A 23,547-nucleotide genomic window follows, 5' to 3' on the forward strand; every position below is an offset into this window, starting at 1 on the left:
TTTATATTGCTGTTATAGTACAACATACAATGAATGCTTTGATAACTTGAAATTTTGGACATAATGAAATTCTGCTTTGCTCACTTTGTTCTGATTTCTTTTCTCAATTGAGACAGGTTTGGAACTCAGACCAGAAACTTCCGTCTTTACTACGATGGGAAACACTTTGTGGGAGAAAAACGGTTTGAGTCGATCCATGACCTGGTAACAGACGGATTGATTACATTATACATTGAGACTAAGGCTGCAGAATACATTGCCAAGATGACAATTAATCCAATCTATGAACACATAGGCTATACAACTCTAAACCGAGAGTCTACCAACACAAAATGTCTTCCAGCCCTTAGAGACATTCAAGCAGAGCCCCAATCTGCCGCAGAGGGTGGCACTCCAGAGGAGAGGGTAAGGATTCAAATAATGTTTCATTTCTTCTCCCTCCTTCATCTCTATATTTTTCTATGCTGTAAATTTTTACTCAAATGTGCATGGCTTCAGAGCTATTCTACTTGGAAATAAGGCTGTTTGGTTTAATCATACATTTTAAAGCAGAGCAATGTAATTGAAGTGCTTTGAGTAGTAACATAGCTAAAACACAAAAACCTACATATTCTGATGTTAGGAGACTCTATTGCAGTTTAATACACATCAGCTTGTTGCACTGAACCCATATTCCTGTAATAAGGGATCAGAGAAGATTCTAATGGTGAACCAAAGTAAGAGGTTCCCTACCAATAGGGAAAATAGTCATGATGTGGAAATGCCAGTGTTGGATTGGGATTGACAAGATGAGAGGTCACATGAGACCAGGTTATAGTCCAACAGGCTTATTTTAAATCACAAGCTTTTGGAGTGCTGCTGCTTCATCAGGTGAAGAGGAGTGAGGTGTGCAGGCATTGAATATACAGGTAGAGTGACGACAGCCCAACACTAACAGGTAAGCAAGGGTGTCAAAGGATAAGTACAGTCAGCGTAGTGCAGTGTAGGCAAGCTGAATGACAAGTCTTTACAAGTAATCACGAGCTAATGGACAAATGCAAGCAGCTAAGTATAATCAGTCTGTATAACATGTGAAGGGATGACCTAGGAACCAATAATTTAAGGCAGAGAGATAATTACAAACAATCAGAGAGTAAGATGGTGCTAAATGCTACGCAAACTAACTCAGGCAGAGAGATCATCACCTGGTGATGCACTACACTGTCTGAACTTATCCTTTGACACCTTTGATTACTTGTTAGTGTGAGGCTGTCGTCACTCCACTTATATATTCTGTGCCTGTGCACCTCGCTCCACTTCATCTGATGAAGGAGCAGCACTTGGGAAGCTTATGATTTCAAACAAATCTGTTAGGCTATAACCTGGTGCATGTGACTTCTAATCTAGGGAAAATAGTGTAATATGTAAAGTGAATACATCGGTGGGAATATTATTTATAAATAATTATATAAAGCAGAAGGAAAAATAGAATTGCTTTGGAAATATAATCTAAACCATAATAGTTCGTTATAGTCTTAAATGCACTAATGGTGTTTTATTTGAAATTTGCATTTTGATTAGTATTCTTAATTTTTTTGCTGATATCATTGGAGTTGATATCTTTTAATGCTGACATTAAACAGTGCATTTTCATATGATATCACCAGCAGAGTGGGCCTTCTACCAGGACTAATAGTAGATCAGCACTATAATTTTATCTAATTTGAAGCAATGGTTCAACATCAAATCAGTAAATGGCATGATACACATCATTAATTTTTTTTGTACTCATTGTTACTAACACAAAAACACACAAAATAGGACATGGAATAGACCACTATAGCCCGTCAAGCCTACTGCACTATTCCAAATGATCATGACTGATCTTGGCCCTCAACACCACTTTCCTGCCTGCTCCCCATATTCTTTTGACACCCAGAGAGAACAAAAATCTGTCTAGCCCAGCCTTAAATGTATTTAATAGAGCATCCATAACCCTCTGGGGTAGAAAATTCCAAAGATTCACAACCTTTCGAGTGAAGTAACTTATCTTCTTCTCGGTTCTAAAAGATCAGTCCCTTATCGTGAGACTGCTTGTGTTTTAGACTCCCCAGCCAGAAGAAACAATTTCTGTGTCCACCCTTTCAAGCCCCTTCAAAATTTTGAATGTTTCAATGAAATCTCCTCTTCTGAACTTCATAGACTAGATCAATTTACTCAGTGTGCCATCACAAGATAATTTGGCAAATAATTCTATAATGATTTACTGTGGTCACTAGAAACCACATTCTTATTATTAAAGTACAACCTGTATATAAAATAGTTTTGCTGTAACCTGTGGCTATTTATTGCATAGTATCAATATTGACTGCAACAGAGAATGTGGATATGAAATTGTGCAGGTAATGCATTACTTTAAAATGGCCGGCCCAATGATATTTACTTAGTTCCATTTCTCAGTTTTGCCTTGGTAGAATGTGGACTTGTCACTCATTCTCTGAGACTGCTGTGTTTTAGGCAACATTATCCTCTAGGGGCATGTATGATTTAAACATCATCCAGCATTGTTTGTGTAATGATTGCAAGATAACTGGCCAAGAACGCACCTTTATCTCTTCTACTCATTATAATAACTTCAGAATAGATTTATTCAGTTTACTTTCTTTTGAGATGTTGCTGTGTGTAAAATGACTGCTGCTGTTAAAATAATGAATTAGATGTGAAGCAAATTGAGAAGTTTCTAAAAGACTTGATGAGCAGCTGTATAAATACAAATATCTTTCCAATAAGCCATATGCTTGGATAATTTGCATAAACAACAGTCTTTATTGTTTGCCTGAGGAGAAATTACTAAAACCAAGTTTGACACATTTCATTTTAAAAGTTCTGGACGGATCCATCATTCAGAACATGCTAAGTAAATGTATTGCAGAGAATCTGAACTTCAAAGATAAGTGGGTACTCATTGAAATGATTAAGTTTCCAAATAAAAATAGATTGTCTTAAAACATCATCCTTACATTACAACCTGCCACTTAGGTGTCAATTCTGTGATTCTATAAGTCAATACCTTCAGAAGAGGAGAGTGAAGTAAAACAGCAAAAAAAGGAAGAAAAAGAAAATACACAGAGCCGGTATGCCGTTTCCACAGCAGAACTATGCCTTTAAAAAGCCTACGATTGAAATAGCAGCAATTGTGGGCATCTCTAGAACACATTGTTCCATTCTCAAAATCAGCCTATCTGTTACAGTAGGTAGAAAAGTGCAGTTTAGTACAACTATAAACCATTTAGTTCTAGATGTGAATCGATTGTTCTTCTGTGTGCTGTGAATATAAATCCATTCAGGAAATTGAGTATCAATGTAAATTTCCATTTGGGGTCATGATGCAAATATCTGATCCAAGTCTAATTTATCCTAATTAGTTTTGTACTGAAATTTAAGTGCTTGAATATGTTTCTTTTGTATTGCTGAGGATTTACTTCCATTTTTATATATCAGTCAATGATTAATTGTATGTTGTTATACTTTCCATAATTTGTGCATATATAGAGCATCACAGTGAAGAGAATAACATATATCTTTTCCTCTACACAAATACACAAAATTTTTGTTTGCTCATTTCCTACTGCAAAATGCTAAGTTGCCTGCAAATTTATACATACACACATGAAAACAAAAACATCTTTGCTGCCAATAGTCAAAGGATAAATTTCTTATTCTCTTTGTTGCATTATTTAGCATGCCCTAGAGATGTATGCTAAGTTGAATAAAATTTTGAAATGGATCATAATGCTGTTAGTTCCTGTTTCATGTCCAGAATCTGTTGCATCTTAATTGACGTATGTAATAAGTCTATATTGGCTGCAATCTATAAGAGATTTCATAAATTTAACGTATTGGAAAACTCGAATTGGAAAAATAAATTCACAGTTTAGTTTATTTAAAATGTAGAATACTCAATAGATTATTCTATTCCTAATACTAATTCATTTTAATCATAACTTAAAAAGTTTCAAAACAATGTTTTCAGTTGTTCTAACAGGCATTCATTGGTTTGAAGGTCATTGCCATATTCCTTATAAGTTTGCAGATGAAACTACTAGCTGCTACTTAAAAGGACATGCACTGTTATCAGGCCCAGCAATAATTCAGTAACATTAGGCAAAAACAGCTTCAGAAGCCAAATGGGACAAGCCTTTTGGCAGAGGCCTGGCTGATGCAGTATCTCACATTTGTATAGTTTTTATGCACAGAAAGATTTTTTGAAGTGTTTACTTAACGTTAGGATGGGGAATATTGGGGTGAAGGGGAGGGTGGGAGGAGGTGTGCGTTGTGGGGGGAGAGGCCAATTGCTGGCTGAAATGCAGGTAAAGGTAAATTGAGGTGAAATGAAGAGGAGTGAAACAGGCAATGATTAATTACTTTGAAATGGACAGTGGACTGATGGTGGAAGTAAACACATGCATCATTACAGTAGTTGACCAGAAGAAGCATAAGGCAAAGAGATCTCATTGGAGATAATACAGATGGTTTACTTCCAAGTTAAAAAGGAAACGCATGAGCGTGAAAGAGAAATAAAAAGACTCAAATGTTTTTATTGTAATAAAGTTGAACACACAAAGTCTCAGTGTTGGTGGTTTAAGAAAAGCACTGGGAAGACAGACATCGTAAAAGAGGATAAGCCAGTGGGGTTTGTTCAAATGGTAAATGAAACAGTTGAAGCTAAAGCGGTGCAAATAATGTACAGCCTGGTCAGAAGTTGATTGATAAGCAAGTGCCAGATCTCTTTAAAAGAGTTTATTTGTGTGGGTAAGGTTTATTAATGTATACCATGAGGAGTAGGTAACGAAATTAAGATTTTTAGAGATACAAGTCAAACTTTAATGGTGAGAGGTGAGGAGATAGTAGTTTAGAAGGAGTACTGTTAGAAAAGTCTAATATGTGGAATTAGTGGTGAGGGGGGTAGTGTTCTAAGGTAAGGTTGAAGAGTCCGTTGAAAAGTGGTGAATGGAGTAAGGGTAATAGAGAAATTAGCTTTTTCAGTGGTACAGTTTATCATAGGTAACTGTTGGCTGAGACCCTTGGTCCAATTATTTGATAGACACAAAACTTTATCTTTAAATCAAATCAGATTTTTATTAGGACAATGCAACAAAAGCTTTAGAATACTTATGACTGCTGCAAGGCTAACTCTCAACACTATCACAAATAATTGCTTCTCTTCCATTATCAATCTCCTGTACTAAGTTTACAGACATAGATTTTAACTATTAATACTTATTTTATAGATCTGTAGTGTTGTCTCTATCCGCTCGCGCTGGCCAGGCATGGACAGGGAACAGATTTCATCAAGCTTACAACTTGAAGTTCCTTTCTTATTCTGTGGTTATTTGGTTCTTCAAAACGTCAGTATTTATTCATTTCAAGACTGGTTGAAATTCATGCATTTCTGCATATAAGCATGGACCATAGGCCTATCATTCATATTGATTTATTGTAGGCTGTCTGACCTTAGGGCTGTGTCCTCCATTATCTTAACACTTACAATAGAGCCAGAAGGCTGATTTTTATCTGTTACCTGTCCATTTGCTCGTTATCAGGAATCCTGCTGCTTCCCTTGAAAATAACCGTTGTCCAATATCTTGCTGACTTTATCACCTATCATAAACAGAGCAGTACATATACTCAGCCTAGAGTTAGCCACATTTCCCATCAGGCACTTGTACTGTCCTTTTCTTTGCAATCTATTTTGTATTAGACAATAGCTCACTGGCTGTAGACTGATATAAGCTGATATATACTGTTTCCTCCACCTTCACCTCACTTCCACATATTTTGTTTATTCTTTTCATCTCATTCATTCATTTTTAGCATCCTTCTTTCCCACTTCCATTTTTCTGCTTCTCCATTTGAGCTCTCTCTCTTCCCCCGCTTCAGGGCAACTGCCGTTATCCTCAAGTAGTCCCTTAACCATCTGTACCTCTGTTCTGCCATTCGTGTATTCTGATTACTTAATGGATACTTTCTCAGTCATCTTCATCTTCATTTACATTCCCTTTGTCCCATTCCAACTCTTCCCCTGCTGATTTTCTTTGCTCTTAGCTCTGACAAAGGGTCATCTAGACTCAAAGCATTGGCTCTATACTCCACAAAGATTGAGATTTTCCAGCATTTGCTGTTTTTGTTACAGAATTATATATCTGGATCACAGATGGAAATAATGCCTACTGTCGTTGAAAAGCCAGTGGAAAGTCAAACAACTAAGGTGTTGCAGGAAGCATATCCTTATGTCTTTTCTGGCTGTGTGGTAACAAGATCACAAAACCACAGGTTGAGATAGGAGAAAGAGAAATCAAGGAGTAAAGATAAGGAGGCTAAGGTTCAGTTCTCTGAAACAGTCTTTGACCAGATGGTTGATAAAGAACAAGAACAGATGGAGAATGAAATGGATATCTTTGGTTCAGGAAAGTTGGCAGAATTACAACAGCAAGATGCAAAGGTAAAGCAGCTGTATCAGAAAGCATACAGTTGAATGTGTATGGGAGTGTTATTGCATTAGAAATAATATCTTAATGAGGAAGTGGAGTCCTTTACATGTTCAGGTGGATGAAATATGAGCAGAAGTTATAGAGTCATAGAGGTTTACAGCATGGAAACAGGCCCTTAGCCTAACTTGTCCATGCTGCCCTTTCTTCAAACCCCTAAGCTAATCCCAATTGCCCACTTTTGGCCCATATCCCTCTATACTCATCTTACCTATGTTACTATCTAAATGCCTTATATGCACCTCTACTACTACCTCTGGTAGCTTGTTCCAGACATTCACCACCCTATGTGTGAAGAAACTGCCCCTCTGAACACTTTTGTATCTCTCCCCTCTCACCTTAAACCTATGCCCTCTAGTTTTAGACACCCCCCAGCTTTGGGAAAAGGTATTGACTATCTAGCTGAGCTGTGCCCCTAATTATTTTATAGACCTCTATAAGATCACCCCTCAGCCTCCTATGCTCCAGAGAAAAAAGTCGCAGTCTATCCAGCCTCTCCTTATAGCTCAAACCGTCAAGCCTCGGTAGCATCCTAGTAAATCTTTTCTGCACTCTTTCTAGTTTAATAATATTCTTTCTATAATAGGGTGACCAGAACTGCACACAGTATTCCAAGTGTGGCCTTACCAGTGTCTTATGCAACTTCAACAAGACGTCCCAACTTCTGTATTCAATGTTTTGACCGATGAAACCAAGCATGCCGAATGCCTTCTTCACCACTCTGTCCACCTGTGACTCTACTTTGAAGGAGCTATGAACTGTACCCCTAGATCTTTTTGTTCTGTAACTCTCCCCCATGCCCTACCATTAACTGAGTAAGTCCTGCCCTGGTTCAGTCCACCAAAGTGCATCACCTTGTATTTGTACAAATTGAACTCCATCTGCCATTCATAAGCCCACTGGCCCAATTGATCAAGATCCCGTTGCAATCAGAGATAACTTTCCTCACTGTCCACCATGCCACCAATCTTGGTGTCATCTGCAAACTTAATCACGTGTCTCCTATATTCTCATCCAAATCATTGATGTAAATGACAAATAACAGTGGACCCCGCACTGATCCCTGAGGCACACCACTGGTCACAGGCCTCCAGTTTGAAAAACAACCCTCCAGCCAATTTTGTCTCCATTTGGATACCTCATCCTGGATCCTGTGAGATTTAACCTTGTGCATCAACCTACCATGAGGTACTTTGTCAAAGGCCTTGCTAAAGTCCATACAGGCCACATCAACTGCACTGTTTATCAAATTGTTTTACCGGTGGATAATAAAAAGGAGATCTTGCAGGTAGTCCATGAAGTTTCTGTACTCTATATGTCAGATAATAGGAAAATGTAATTAAACCAACACCCTTAATATCCATTCTGACATTTGAGGAACCTTTTATTAGGGTCCTAATTGATTGCGTGGGGCCCTTATCTAAAATGAAAAGTGGGTATCAGTATTTGTTGGCCGTAATGGGTCTGTCCACTAGATTTCAGGAGGCCATTCCATTACGTAATGTTATAGCTAAGAGAATTGTAGAGGAATTACTTGAATTTTTGACCAAATATGTACTGCCGGCAGAAATCCAATCACAGCAGTGATCCAATTTTATTCCAAAGTTATTCAGGGAAGTTATGGATTCTTGGTAGTAAAGCAACTTAAATCAACTGCGTATCATCCAGAATTGCAGGGATTGTTAGAACCAATGGCATCAAACTTTAAAGACCATCTTGAGGGCTTAGAGTCAGGATTATTCAGAGGATTAGGATAAAGGAATTCCATTTGTACTCTTTGCAATTAGGGATGCACCTAATGAATCAACTAAATTCGGCCTATTCAAATTGATTTTTGCTATGAGGTAAGAGGACCACTTAAATTGATCAAGGAGAAATTAGTGAGTAAGCGTTCCAAAACTACATTTTTGGATTGTGTCAAATTTTAGGGAGAGATTAACTAGGACTGGTGAGTTGGCTAGACAGCATTTCAGAGTGACACAGCATGTGAAGAGAAAAAGATGCGAATGAGATATCAATAATTCTTTGTTTAATGGGGAGAAAATATTATAGTATTACCAGTTGCAGGTGAACCATTAAAAGCAAGGTTTAGTAGACCTTTTCCCAAAAAAAAATTGATTAAGGTGAAATATTCCATAAAGACTCTAGATAGAAGGAAACCTCACTGTGTTTCATGCAAATATGCTAAAATAGTGATTTGATAGGGAAGGATAGTAGAAGGAGAATGTGTTAGTTGTTACAACTCAGGTGGCACAGTGGTTAGCACTGCTGCCTCACAGCAGCAGGTGCCCAAGTTCATTTCCGGCCTTGGATCATTTTCTGTGTAGAGTTTGCACTTTCTCCCTGTGTCTGCATGGATTTTCTCCAGGTGCTCCAGTTTCCTCCCTAGTGTCAGGGGATTAGTAGGGTAAATATGTGGGGTTATGGGAATAGGGCCTGGGTGGGATTCTAGTTGGTGCAGACTCAATGGGCCAAATGTCCTCCTTCTGCACTGTAGGGATTCTATTGTATAACTCACAGTGAAGAAATAAATCCAGATTGTTCTGAATTTGAGATTCTTCAAATTACTTTCTCATTGTCAAATCTAATCAGAAATTGGGATAAATTACTTAAGTTACCTTCTGGAGGAAAATCAAAATGACCTGAAAAGAGTTATTACAATCACATATGTGGAAATAAATTGGGAAGTACCAAAGTAATTGTGCATGATGTAGATGTTGATGGAGGAAATGCTGTTCTAATTAAGCAACATCCATATAGACCCAATCCACTAAAATTGACACAAGCTCAAAGGGAGATTGAAAGTGTACTCAAGAATGACATGATTGAAGTGAGTTGCAGTGATTGCAGCTCACCCATAGTGATGGTACCTGTTGCAGGCTTTGATGTTCAGTCTTTTAATTGATCACAAGTTCACCCTTCAAGTAACTGGACCAAGTCATGGAGTTCTCTTAAAACAGTGGTTTTAATGCAAGCTGGAGCGAGGACCCTGGAAAGTAATAGCCACAGTCCAGAATTCAGGAATGCTCAAGCAGTTATAATTTCAAATTTGATTACATGTACCAATCAAGTTTTTTGTGTTATCTCTGTGCACTTATAGTTATTGATTAAAGTTTCATCATTCATAAAGTACAGATATTAAAACTACTCAATCATCTTATGCATGCTTAGTTATAATATCTGATCAGCATGAAGAGTTAATTATGTTAGTTAACCTAACTCGTCATTGTTACAAGTTATCATTTATGTCCCAGTTTACGCTTATGTATATCACTCCCTCCTCCCAGTTCCAGATGACTGATTTAATGAATTCTCTCAGACTAAAGGCCTTGGTGTTTATGTTCATAAAGACCTCTGTTTTTTTCACATAGCAGCTTATGTGATTTTTAAACTTGTGTGGTTATTAACCTTTTTGGTACCGAAACCAGATGGTACATACAACTAACTGTGGATTGCAGAAATGTCAGTGGGGTTACTAAGTCAGATTTGTATCCTATTCCTCAATTGGAAGACTGTATTGAAAAGTGGGACAATCAGACTTCATTACGACAGTTGACTTACTTAAGAGATACTGGCAAGTAGCTTTATCAGAAAGAGCAAAAGAAGTTAAGGCTTTTGACCAAATGGTCTGTATTAGTTTAAAGCCATGCCATTTTGAATGAAAATGAAAAAATGCACCAACAATATTCCAGAGACTAACCAACGAAGTCATTTCTGGACTAAATAATTGTGCGATGTACCTAGACGATCTGGTGGTTTTCAGTCAGGCTTTTGGAAGGAGCATTTGCAACAAGTTCATTTGGCTGCAGGAAGCGGGCTTGGTGGTAAATGTGAATTTGCAAAAGCCCAAGTCACATTCTTAGACCATGTCATTGGACATGAACAAATGACCCCACAGAATGTGAAAATGAAAGTTATTGGGGAGCTCCCATTGCCATCAACAAGAAGTGCTGAGATTTCTGGGCATGAGAGGTTTCTACAGGAAATTCATGCCAAATTTTAGCGGTGTGGTTGCTCCCTGACTGAACCGCTGAAAAAGTATATGAAATTTCGATAGACATCAGGAGGCATTTGACAATCTGAGAACAGTGTTAACCACTGCACCAGTTCTGATGACATCAAATTATGCAAAGCAATTCAAAGTGGCTATTGATGTGGGTGATCATTGCCTTGGTGCTGTATTGTGACAAGAGGATGACAATAGAAGAGAAAGACCTATTGTTTATTTTTCCGAAAAACTAAATGTTTACCAAAAGAGAGATTCAACCATTGAGAAGGAGACATTGAGTTTTATATTGGCATTGCAACATTTCAACAATTGTGTTGCCAGCAATTCATCAGAGACAGTTATTTACACTGACCATAATCCATCAGAGTTTCTGGAGAGCTTTAAAAATAAAGATGTAAGCAAATTAGATAGAGCTCAGTGTTATAGTTGTTTAATTTGAAGATTATACATGTGGCAAGAAGAGACAATGTGGTTGCTGATGCTTGCTTTGTCATGACTATGATATGTAAAAAAGATGGAATTTTCAACTTTGGCAAAGAAAGGCTGAACTGGACTATACTATTAATATAAGGTGTTGTAGAGTATTAATATTGTAGAAAAAAAAGCCAGAGACTTATGAAAAAGCTATCTTTTCATCCTGTTGATTCATTTTTTAAGGGGAGATGTGATGATAGTACGATTGATATGTATATATATATATATATAGTTATATTTCAGGGGAATGTTTAAAAGTTCAGCTTTATGCTACAGGTAGTTGATATGTTTGGAAGGAATGCAGCTCAAATTTTGGGAGAACAAGATATTTATTTGTTTCAACTTGCAAGTATTTATTTTGATTGATCTAATGGACGTTTGTTTACTTAAATCCCCTGAGATTTCTGATTAAAATGATTGATAAGGTCATGTGATGATGTGGTACAGTGCAAAAGTTGGTCTGTAAGGGAGGGGGAAAAGACTTCTGTCAGGAAGCAGTTTAAAGTTGCTGTTTTAGCTGGGAATTGTTTGAAGACAGGCTTCTGCAAGATGCTCTGAATCTCATTTTCTCTCTAAAACTTCAAGCTGCCTATGCTCATCATAGCAAGTATATTTATGATTGCTAACCATTTAAATTGGCATTTGAGTCTAAGAGGAATGATGCTTATTTAGAACTGAAACAGTGTTAAGTTAGAAATTAAAGTTTTTCCGTCTTGTGATAACCCCCCATGAGTTTCTTGGGGAATCTCTAATTGCTCTCCCTGTGGGACTCATTGAATATGAGTTCCCTTGATAACAGGCAATTGCCTACCAGGTGGAAGTCATCATCTGAGCCCATTATAAGACAGACACCAAGAAGAGCCTGCAGAACTATTGACCAAGATGAGACTCATATGTGTATACTATGGAATAGTGATTTTACTTTATGATTTGCAATAAATACTGTTCCTTTCCATTCAACTTCCTGAGTTATTACACTTTTCATTTTTAACTATTGTTCAACTGTAAATAGTTAAATTCCTTAATTTGCTTGTTATATTTAAACTATTATTAAATAACATTTGTTTTACTATAGAAGATCTCTAATTTGTCAATGGAGCAAAACATCCTATCCTCATATTTATGCCAAAATAAAAAAATTGCAGGGGTCCAATCTGGCATCTTGCTGTAACTTGAGGTTCTGGTCTGGGGCCCTAACAATGGACAAAATAGATAGGGAGAAACTGTTCCCATTTGCAAAAGGATCAAGACCAAGAGGGCAGGGATTCAGTGATTTGCAAAGAAAGTAAATGCGATGTGAGAATTTTTTTTCTACGCAGCAAATGATTCAGGTATAGAATACACTGCCTGGAAATATGGTGGAGGCAGGTTCAATTGAAGCATTCAAGAGGGCATTAGATGATTGTTTCTATTCAAGTAATGTATAAGGGCACGAGGAAAAGGTAGATGAATGACACTAAGTTATAACTCTTATTTGGAAAGTTGGAGCAGACATGATGGGCCAAATGATCTTTTGCACTGTGACAATTCTGTGATTTGATAAATGAGACACATGTTCTAAATGCAGAAATAGATATCTACAATGATTTTTGTACGATTGAAATGTTATGTTGGCTAATGAAACAATATCTGTGTGCAGTATCTGCAAATCCTTATTGATATCTAAAAAATCACAGTGGTGAAGATTGGTTTCCAGACTTTTCTTCAAACCAAATATTTTTACTGACAAATCCAAGTCTCGGGGAGGACAGTAAATTTTCTGTTCTTATCAAAAAGGGATGTTTCTTATCTTAAAATATTGTTGCTTCATTTTTGGAATTCTTTGAAGATGTAAGCAGAGTAGAGTTGACAAGGGGGAGCCAGACGTTAAAGTATATTTGGACTTTCAGAAAGCTTTTGACACAGTCCCGCACAAGAGATTATCATGCAAGGTTAAAGTGCATGGGAATGGGGGAAGTATATTGAAATGGATGGAAAACTGGTTGGCAGAGAGAAAACAAAAAGTACGAATTAATGGGTGCTTTTCAAATTGGCAGACAGTAACTAGTGGGATGCCACAGGGATTGGTGCTGGCACTCCAGCAATTCACAATATATATTAATGATTTGAATGAGGGAACAAAATGTAACATCTCAAAGTTTGCAGATGATACCAAGTTGGGTGGGAGGATGAACTGTGATGAGGATGTAGAGATCCTTCAGAATGATCTGGACAGGTTGGGTGAGTGGGCAAATCAATAGCAGATGCAGTATAATTTGGATAAATGTGAGACTCTTCAGTTTGGAAGCAAAAACAAGAAGGCAGACTACTACCTGAATGGCTGTAAATTGGGAGAGGGGAGTGTGCAGTGGGACCTGGGTGCCTTTGTCACTGAAGGTAAGCATACAGGTACAGCAGGCGGTAAAGAAGGCAAATAGTACGTTGGCCTTCATTGTGAGAGGATTTGAGTGCAGAAGCAGGGATGTGTTGTTGCAATTATACAGGACCTTGGTGAGGCCAGACCTAGAATATTGTGTGCAGTTTTGGTCTCCTTTTGAGGGAGGATGTTCTTGCTCTCGAGGGAGTGCAGCGAAGGTTTATCAGGCTGATTCCAGGGAAGGGGGGAACTGATCTATGAGGAGAGATTGACTAGATTAGGATTGTTTTCGCTGGAGTTCAGACGAATGAGGGGGGGAGGAATCTGATAGAGACTTATAAAATTCTAACAGGATTAGACAGGGTAGATGCAGGGAGGATGTTCCCGATGGTGGGGGAGTTCAGAACCAGGGGTCACAGTCTGAGGATTCAGGATAGACCATTTAGGACGGAGGTGAGAAGACATTTCTTCATCCAAAGAGTAGTGAGCCTGTGGAATTAATTACCACAGGAACTAATTGATGCCAACACATTGAACATATTGAAGAGGCAGCTAGATATAACACTTGGGGCGAATGGAATCAAAGGTTATGGGAAAAAAACAGGATTAGAATTGGACGATCAGCCATAATCGTAATGAATGGCAGAGTTGGTTTGAAGGGCCAAATGGCCTCATTCTGCTCCTGTCTTGTATGTTTCTATGTCTATTTTGACTTGTGTTACTTAATTTCCACAACAGATGAAAAATTGTCCTTTTCTTGATACTGTGCTCTAGCTTTAACCACCTGTTGGAATATAATTATTTAGAGCTAGAAACACCAGAGAACATAGAACACTACAGCACAAACAGGCCCTTTGGCCCACAAGTTGCGCTGATCATATCCCTACCTACCAGGCCTATCTATAACCCTCAATCCCATTAAATCCCATGTACTCATCCAGAAGTCTCTTAAAAGACCCCAACGAGTTCACCTCCACCACCACTGACGGCAGCTGATTCCACTCGCCCACCACCCTCTGAGTGAAAAACTTACCCCGACATCTCCTCTGTACCTACTCCCCAGCACCTTAAACCTGTGTCCTCTCGTAATGACCATTTCAGCCCTGGGAAAAAGCCTCTGAGAATCCACCCTATCTATACCTCTCAACGTCTTATAAACCTTTATCAGGTCACCTCTCATCCTTTGTCTCTCCAGGGAGAAAAGACTGAGCTCCCTCAACCTATCCTCATAAGGCATGCCACCCAATCCAGGCAACATCCTTGTAAATCTCCTCTGCACCCTTTCAATAGCTTTCACATCCTCCTTGTAGTAAGGCGATCAGAACTGCGCACAGTACTCCAAGTGGGGTCTGACAAGGGTCTTATAAAGGTGCAGCATTATCTCCCGACTCCTAAACTTAATCCCTCGATTAATGAAGGCTAGTACACCATACACCTTCTTGACCACATCCTCCACCTGCAAGGCCGATTTAAGAGTCCTATGGACCCGGACCCCAAGGTCCTTCTGATCCTCTTGACTGCTAAGAGTCCTACCCTTGATATTATACTCCTCCATCCCATTGAACCTGCCAAAATGGACCACTACACATTTACCCATGCTGAAGTCCATCTGCCACTTCTCTGCCCAGTCTTGCATCCTATCTATGTCTCGCTGCAACTTCTGACATCCCTCCAGACTATCCACAACACCACTAACCTTCGTGTCGCCGGCAAACTTACCAACCCATCCCTCCCCTTCCTCATACAGGTCATTTATGAAAATTATAAACAGCAAGGGGCTGATTCACTGAAGAAAATTATTGGGTTTTTTGAAGTAGCAACATATTTCTATTTTAAAAACTTGTGTTTGCTCTTGTGATTGTTGCACATTGAACTTTGGGACATTTGCTGCCTGGAAAAAAATTGATGCACTACTAAAGTTAATGCCAAGAATATTGTTTTCTGAAAAACTATGTAAAATATTCAGTTTTTGAGGTATATACTTCTGCATGCATATTTATTCTACTGTCAAAATGGAAGGTTTGTTTTTACCAGTTCAGTTCATTTATGCTGATTTCTTTAGCAGTTTCATTTTTTAACAATTTGATGTCACCTCTATCATTTTCAACCTTACCAAATACACACAGCTGAATGACCTCTCCTACCAGTGCTATTTAAAGAGACTACCAACCATTTTCAGGTTAGATTGCTGATTAATTTCTGCTGGCTGTATTTAGGTTTGTAGAAGTGCTTGATGGTTTCTAGAGCTCTTTAAAGTTGGTGAAGTTGACAAGGAATGTTGTTGCATTTAGAGAACACTCTGGTCTGACTTCAGTTGTTGGTTAGACTACAGCTGGAATTTTACTGGCACGCCTGCCCCGATTCCAGGCGAGTGAAGTTCGGAGAACGGCATTCTCTGTTGGCCTCAGGCGGGATCATATGAAACTTGGGCGGATGTGCTGATAAAATTCCACCCTACTTGTTCCGCATATGGGTACCATTTCTTTACACACAGGGTTGTGAATCTTCTCTACCCAGTCTGTTAGATTTCTGATTAACAATAACATAAAGGGCCATGGGGATTGTATGTGTAAAAGGCATTGAAGTGTCTGATCAACCATGTTCACAGGTTCAACGGGCTGAATGGTGTACTACTGTTCCTAATTTCCTGTGTTGGACAGGCAGCAGTACAAGAACAAAGGAGAGCAGTTTTGGGCTGCACAGAGACACTGCTATCCACATGAGACAACATCTCAGTAATCCTAATAATCTGTTGGAGAATAGATTTCTGGATTACTGCGAGATTCTGCAAGACCTATCCACAGCTATGATGGTTGCATCTTAGCTGTGTAGTATCAAACTACATTGCATATCAACCAGCTGAAATTTTATGACCTCAGTCATGAAATAGCTTCAGAACTTCCACTGCAGCACTCCAATGTTGATTGGTTTCTGCTTGTATTGTAACAGAAGCCAAGACATCAGCAGTCAGATGCCGCATTGTGACTGAGTCCAGTATTTTCCCATTTACGCACCAGGGTGGAGGAAACCTTCTTGCTGGAGACAAACTTGGAGTGGTGGGAGGTGGAGAAGGATCAAGTTATCATGCTTTAATGCAAGGAGCAATGACTTGAGTAGAATGAAAATGGTTTTCTACTAGTTGGGTCCAAATTAGAATCCAGAACTTCAAAGGTAATACTGTCTGGATTATTAACTGAGCAATGTACCAATTGGCACAGGGTCCAGAATATTAGAATTAAATGTATGGCTCAAAGAATAGTGTGGGGAAGAGGGGGTTTCAATTCATGGGGCACTAGCACAAGCACTGGGGAAAGAAGGAGCTATTCCATTAGAATCTGCTTGTCAAGAACGCAGCTGATAGTAACTGCGAGGGTGTCCCAACTTGGGACATGGTGTATAATTTTGTCTGTAGGAATGGTGAAAGCGACCAAATGTGACATTTAGGGAGAATACCTGTGCCATCTTTTTAAAGACTCTTTATTACAACAAAAAGACACATAAACACAAACAGGACCATGATGATCTAAGATGGTTACTAGAAGACTACTAAACACACCCTTGCAATTTAAGTAGGAATTACCCTTCTGATCTAAAATATGTTTACAAGATCTGAGCTCTTTCAGGATTTCCATCTGCCCGAGCAACATCTAATTCAACAGATTTCCAAGTAAAGGCCAGCTTATCGTTACTACATTGTAGCTACTACGATGGAGTAATAGTTCTGGGGAACGTCTTGTCTTTACAAAGGTACTCTGCATGTTTGCTTGCTTGTCTGCCAGCCAGTTTACAGGCTGCTAGCTGGACTCTGCTAGATGGATAATGCCTCTGCTTCCAAAAAAAGGTTGCCAATTATATAATTGTTTCCGTTAGATACTCTATATATTTGGCTGTCTGTCCTCTTAGCATCTGTTAGTTCTAACATCATGTGTATGTCTTCCTTGAATGGTACCATCGCATTTCCTCTTAGCAGGATGATGTATTTCTTGTTGGTCATTTACAACTGCTAATCTCATAATTGGGATTCCCATCCTGTGAATTACCTTTTGGAATACTGGTGGTTCCTAATCTTGTTATTGGGACTCACATCCTGTGAAGTACTTCTGAAATGCTGATGGCTTCTAACCTGCTGGCACATTCATGACAGTGCTCCACTTAAACCAGGCTTGAGTCAGTCTTCTGGCAAATTATGTAACTACGGCTGTGGACTTAAATGAAAATACATGGATTGGGGACAGAATGTTGCTGTGAAAATATGCATTTTAACATGCAGGTTATGGTCTACAGTTTTGGAGAGTGATGGTCAAGTCTCCAACTTCCTTTCCATCACATGGAATTCCTCCTACTCTTACTGCGGGCACTGAGATGTGTAGGAATGACTTGAGGTTGATACACAGCCTGTTTGGCTATATTCTTAACGCACCTTCCTTAGCCATCAAATCCTGGAATGGGACTTGAACCCAGAGCTTCTGGCTCAGAGGCAAAAATGCTATCCACTTTACCAAAATACTTCCAGAAAGGGATTTTATGTTTGATAAATTTATTAGAGTTTCACATGGATGTAACTGGTGGGATAGATAAGGGAAATTTGTAAATGCTTGGATTTCCAAAAGACATCTAATAAAGTGTCACACTAAAGGTTAATGCATAAGATAAAGGCTTGTGGCATTGGAGGTAATATAGAGTATGGATTGAGGATTGGTTAACCAACAAGCAGTAAAGAATCTGGATAAATGGGGTATGTTGAAGTTGGCAGGCTGTGACTAATTGGGTGACGCAAGAATTAGTGTTGGAGCTTCAGCTATTTACGATCTATGTTAATATTTTAGACCAAGAGACAGAATAATATATTGAAACTTGTCCACAAAACATAGTAAGGTGGGAATTTAAGCTGTGAAGACACAAGTTGAGAGATATATACAGGTTAAGTGAATGAGCAACAAAATGACAGATGGAATATAATGTGAGAAAATATGAGATCATTCATTGGTAGTAAGAATAGAAAAGCAGAATACTTTTGAAAAGGTGTGAAACTTGTAAATGTCAGTGTTCAGAGGGACTTGGTTATATTCTTACAAGAAATGCAGAAAGTTAGCATGCAGGTAGAACAAGCAATTAAGACAAATAGCATGTTTTATTTACAAGAGGATTAGAGTACAAGAATAAAGAAGTCTTGCTACAGTGGTCGAGGGCTTTGGTGAGACCACACCAGAGTACTATGTGCAGTTTTGGTCTCTATGTTTAAGGAAGGATATACTTGCATGGGAAATGATACAGCAATAATAGATGAGGAGAAATTTCTTCATTCAGAGGGTTGTGAATCTTTCAAATTCTCTATGCCCCAGAGTTGAATATATTCAAGGCTAATATGGATTTTTTGTCTAATGCAGAATCAATGAGAATAGGAGCACATAGGAATATGGAATTGAGCCCAAAGATTAACCATGATTGAATTAATCCTACCTAGAATTGATGTCTACCTAGAATTGATATCTACCTGGAGAGCCTCCTGTGAATAAAGGACCTTTCCTGTTCATCTGCTGTACTAAAGCCCATAATGCTGTGTTAGAGGCACAAGTTCAAGGGAGCTTTAAAGTCTACTACTGCTCCAATTTCTTATGGTTTAAAGTTCTTATGACCCTTTTCCCATGTCATGACTGCAGGTCATTCATGTTTGGTAACTCACTACATCCACCCTCACCTCTATTCCACCCTGTAAAGTACACACAGTGCCAATTACTTGAGTTGGTGGCTGTGAGTTTGAAATTGAGTGGTTTCCTTGTCATCAGTTCAGTTTTTTTCTAACTCTGGCTCCTGCACCAATGCTTGACCAAATACAAACTCTTAAGTATCTAAAAGAAAAAAACATGCAACATTAGGGTTGCAGGGAGGTAAGCGGGACCAAACGAGATGTGCAGCTCTTTTATCAGAAGGCATTGTAAGATGAAGGGGAAGTAGGTTGTGAGAAGGCAGGTTGGCCAGCATTGTCTCCTTCCTGGGAGTGAGTTCATGCAACCATGTCAGCTCTTGCCAATTAGGTGTTGCTGTCCCCAGTTAAGGGTCACCTTGTAAGAACATATAGAACATATAAGAAATAGGAGCAGGAGTAGGCCATCAAGCCCTTCGAGCCTGCCCCGCCATTCAATAAGATCATGGCTGATCTGTTGTGGCTCAGTTCCACTTTCCCGCCCTCTCCCCATAACCCTTAATCCCCTCTCTTATCAAGAACCCATCAACCCGCTTCTTAAAAATATTTAGCGAGGCAGCCTCCACCACTTCAACGGGCAGAGAATTCCAGAGATTCACCACCCTTTGAGTGAAGAAGTTCCTCCTCAACTCCGTTCTAAACCGCCTCCCCTTTATCTTGAGGCTGTGCCCCCTAGTCCTACTGTCTTTTTTGAGCGGGAAGAGTCTCTCCACCTCTATCCTATCCATCCCATTCATCATCTTATACGTCTCAATGAGATCTCCCCTCATTCTTCTAAACTCTAACGAGTACAAGCCTAGTTTATTCAGCCTCTCCACATAGCTCAATCCCCTCAACTCCGGTATCAGCCTAGTAAACCTCCTCTGCACTCCCTCCAGGGCCAAAATATCCTTGCGCAGGTGCGGTGCCCAAAACTGCACACAGTACTCCAGCTGCGGCCTCACCAATGCCCTATACAGCTGCAGCAAGACCTCCCTACTTTTATATTCAATCCCCCTCACTATGAAGGCCAGCATCCCATTCGCCTTCCTGACCACCTGCTGCACCTGCAAGCTGGGTTTTTGCGACTCATGCACAAGGACCCCGAGGTCCCTCTGCACCGTCGCCTGCTGCAGTTTTTCGCCACGTAAGTAATAGTCCTTCCTACCATTCTTCCTACCAAAGTGGACCACCTCACACTTGCCAACATTAAATTCCATTTGCCATTTCCTGGCCCATTCGCCCAGCCTATCTAGATCCTTCTGCAGACTCTCCACACCCTCCGCACAATTTGCCTTTCCCCCAATCTTGGTGTCATCAGCAAATTTCGACACCCTGCACTCGGTTCCCTCCTCCAGATCATCTATATAAATGGTAAATAGCTGAGGCCCCAGCACCGACCCCTGGGGCACCCCACTAGTCACCAACCGCCAATCCGAATAGCACCCATTGACCCCCACTCTCTGCCTCCTATTTGACAACCAATCCTCTATCCACGCTAACACCCTACCCCCAACTCCATGTCCCCTCACCTTCTGCAATAACCTCTTGTGAGGTACCTTGTCAAACACCTTCTGAAAATCCAGAAAGACCACATCCACCGGCTCTCCTCTATCCACTGCCCTAGACACATCCTCATAGAACTCCAGTGTCCTGCAGGAGAGATCAAAGTGGGAATGTGACTGTAGTGCAGTGTGTTTGGATGATGCCTGTTGTTATTGCAGGCTGTGAAATGTAGGTGTGAGACTTGTGGCAGTGCTGAGTATGCAAATGTGAGATGAAGATATGAATGTTAGTTATGAGTCTTGTTTTGTAGAGAATGTTGGTAGCTATGCAAAGGGGAAGGAATTGTACTAAATTGAGCAGTGTATAAGGGTTAAATTTCACTTATGATATTTTATAGATACATTCATTGATCTTGACCACTCGTTTGAGTTCATTAAACTTTTTCCTGCAGTGCATCAAAGTTCCTCAAGCTTACATTGACGTCTCCTTCCACTGCTTTCTCAGTGCCTACTTGGAAAGCCTTCTCTGCGTAGAAGCCCTTTCCTGTTCGCATTTTGCACTAAAGCTCATAATGCTGTGTTAGAGCTAAAAGCAAATTACTGTGGATGCTGGAATCGGAAACAAAAACAGAAAATGCTGGAAAATCTCAGCAGGCCTCACAGCATCTGTGGAGAGAGAATAAAGCCAGTATTTCAGGATGACCCTTCCTCAGAGTCCCAGAGCAGAACCTTATTTTCCACTCAATTGCTTTGTATTTACTCTTATTCCTGCTCAGAGACCCTTCTCCTCTGCAACCAGAATCATCTCTTATAAGTTGCAAGCTTGCTTTGTGCTACTATTCCACATGAACTTGGCCCATCTGCTGAGTTGCAACAACTCAGTAGTGTGCTTACTTCTAGGCTGCATTCTGCTAACATTTAAATTAGGAAGCTGCACGAAGTTCACATACTGTCTGCATTACAAACCCACCCCATGTTTTCAGGCTTCGTCCAATTGCAACCCACCCACCCCCCACACCCAACCCCCATCTCCACCACACTCCCACATGCCACCCAACCAAACCACCCCACCCTACCCACCCCCCCTCCAGTATGAGGGGGAAAAGTTCTTCCTCATATTCCCCCTAAACCTCCTGCCCTCCACCTTGACTTGCCCCCTCATGATTGACCTTTCAACTAAGGGGAACAACTGCTCCATGTCCATGCTGTCCATGTCCTTCATAATCTTGAACATCTTGATCAGATCATCCCTTAGTCTTCTCTGCTCCAACAAAAACAACCCAAGACTATCAATCTCCTTTCATAACTTAAATGTTATATCCCAGGCAGCATCTTGGTGACTCTCTCTGCATCCCCTCCGGTGCAATCATATCCTTCCTATAATGTGGTGACCGGAACTTCATACAATACTCCAGTTATAGCCTCACAAAAGTTCTGTACAGTTCCAACATGACCTCCCTGCTTTTGTAATCTATGCCTTGAATGATAAGTGTCCCATATGCCTTTCCACTTTCATAGATCTATGGGCAAACATGCCAAGGTCCCTTTGTTCCCTGCTGAAAACAATAATATGCAGTTCTGTCACATTTTTGATATAATAAACATGCAAATATGCTTCATGGTGGAGAAATAAATATAAACAAGTGGTGGTAAAAGAGGAGTTAGGGGCATTGAATGGAAATCAGATCAAATTGATCAGCCTTAAACAGGTATAAAGAAAGGGGGTAAGATAGAAAGTTTATGGAGAGAATCCAGAATTTGGCTCCAAGGTGACTGCAGGCTTGTTGCTGAAAATGGAGTGGATGGGCAAACAAACAATGTACATGGGACCAAAATCTGAACAGACCAGATATATTAGAAAATAAGGAAGTTGCAAATATAGGAATGGACGAGGCATATAGAATTTATAGTTAAAGACATGGATTTTCAAATTTAAAGTTTGAAGATAGGAGGCCAATGGAAGTTAGCAAGGATACAAATACAGTTAGGATGCAGGTGACAATGTTTTCAATATGCTGGAATGTTCAATGATAAGAATGCTCAGTAGAAAAATAGTTTATTATGGTTCCACAAGTGAGAGTGTTGGAGCACTCAAAAATCATAGGTGTGAGTTATGTGGAGAAGATTTTGATATTCAAAGGCTAATTGTCAAAAATTCAATTTATACAATTTAAATTGCAAATGGATGGATTGAAAGTAGTCAGATCATTTTAATAGTGACTTCTAAACTTTGGAGATAATTTAGTTGAAAATGTTCTTTGCCATGATTGTTTGCTGATGCTGAACTCTAAAAGTGAAATACTTTAAACCATAGGCTGGTTTTAAAGTTTAAACAATACAACTGCACCTTTTACAGATCAGAAGCCAAACTAGTCACTTCACAGTTTGCAATGTCATTCTATCATCTGCCAAATAGAGTGAGTCAGGTAGTGTCAGTTTCCCTTCCTGGGGTGGAATAATTTGCTGCTGTGCAGTGAGGAATTGCCAAGAGCCAGCTGAACTTATTGATGTACATAAGTAAGTATTAAATAACTTGGATTATCAACGTGGAGACTTCTGAAATTACTTCGTAAATTTCAAGGAATATATGCTTATTACATATATTGTTGTGAATAAGATTTTTTTTTACAATTGTGTTAACATTTTAAATGGAGGTGTTAGAATTCGTAAAGGTTATTTCAATAATATTACCAGGAAAATGTGACTTTTTTCCTCTGAATGGCAGTAAATTATAATTTGATGCTTCAGTGTAAACATTATTCAACAGGCGCATAGACCACATTTCAGCAAGAAAGTAGCAAATCAAATGAAAGATGTTTTGTAAACACCAGTGTATATTGTAAAAATAGCCAAAGGAGCCGTTACAGCAGGGTACACTGGTTAGCCCTGCTGCCTCATAGTGCCAGGGACCCAGGTTCGATTCCTGGCTTCTTAGATCACTGACTATGTGGAGTTTGCACATTCTCCCCGTGTCTGCATGGATTTCCTCTGGG

The 23,547-nt window shown here is 39.5% G+C and overlaps 1 protein-coding gene across 3 annotated transcripts in view; it reads left to right on the forward strand.

The window, feature by feature from the left end:
- The window catches only part of chn1 (chimerin 1), a 243,940-nt gene that overhangs the window by 138,976 nt on the left and 81,417 nt on the right, over window positions 1-23,547 (forward strand). For all 3 annotated transcript variants that reach the window (XM_080198952.1, XM_080198953.1, XM_080198954.1), the window contains one exon: window positions 117-405. In XM_080198952.1, coding sequence (XP_080055078.1) covers window positions 117-405 — 289 coding nt within the window. The remainder of the gene's footprint in view (window positions 1-116; window positions 406-23,547) is intronic.

This window comes from Carcharhinus amblyrhynchos, chromosome 11 (assembly GCF_965287045.1).
Source record: "Carcharhinus amblyrhynchos chromosome 11, sCarAmb.v2.hapA, whole genome shotgun sequence".
In the NCBI taxonomy this organism is placed as follows: domain Eukaryota; kingdom Metazoa; phylum Chordata; class Chondrichthyes; order Carcharhiniformes; family Carcharhinidae; genus Carcharhinus; species Carcharhinus amblyrhynchos.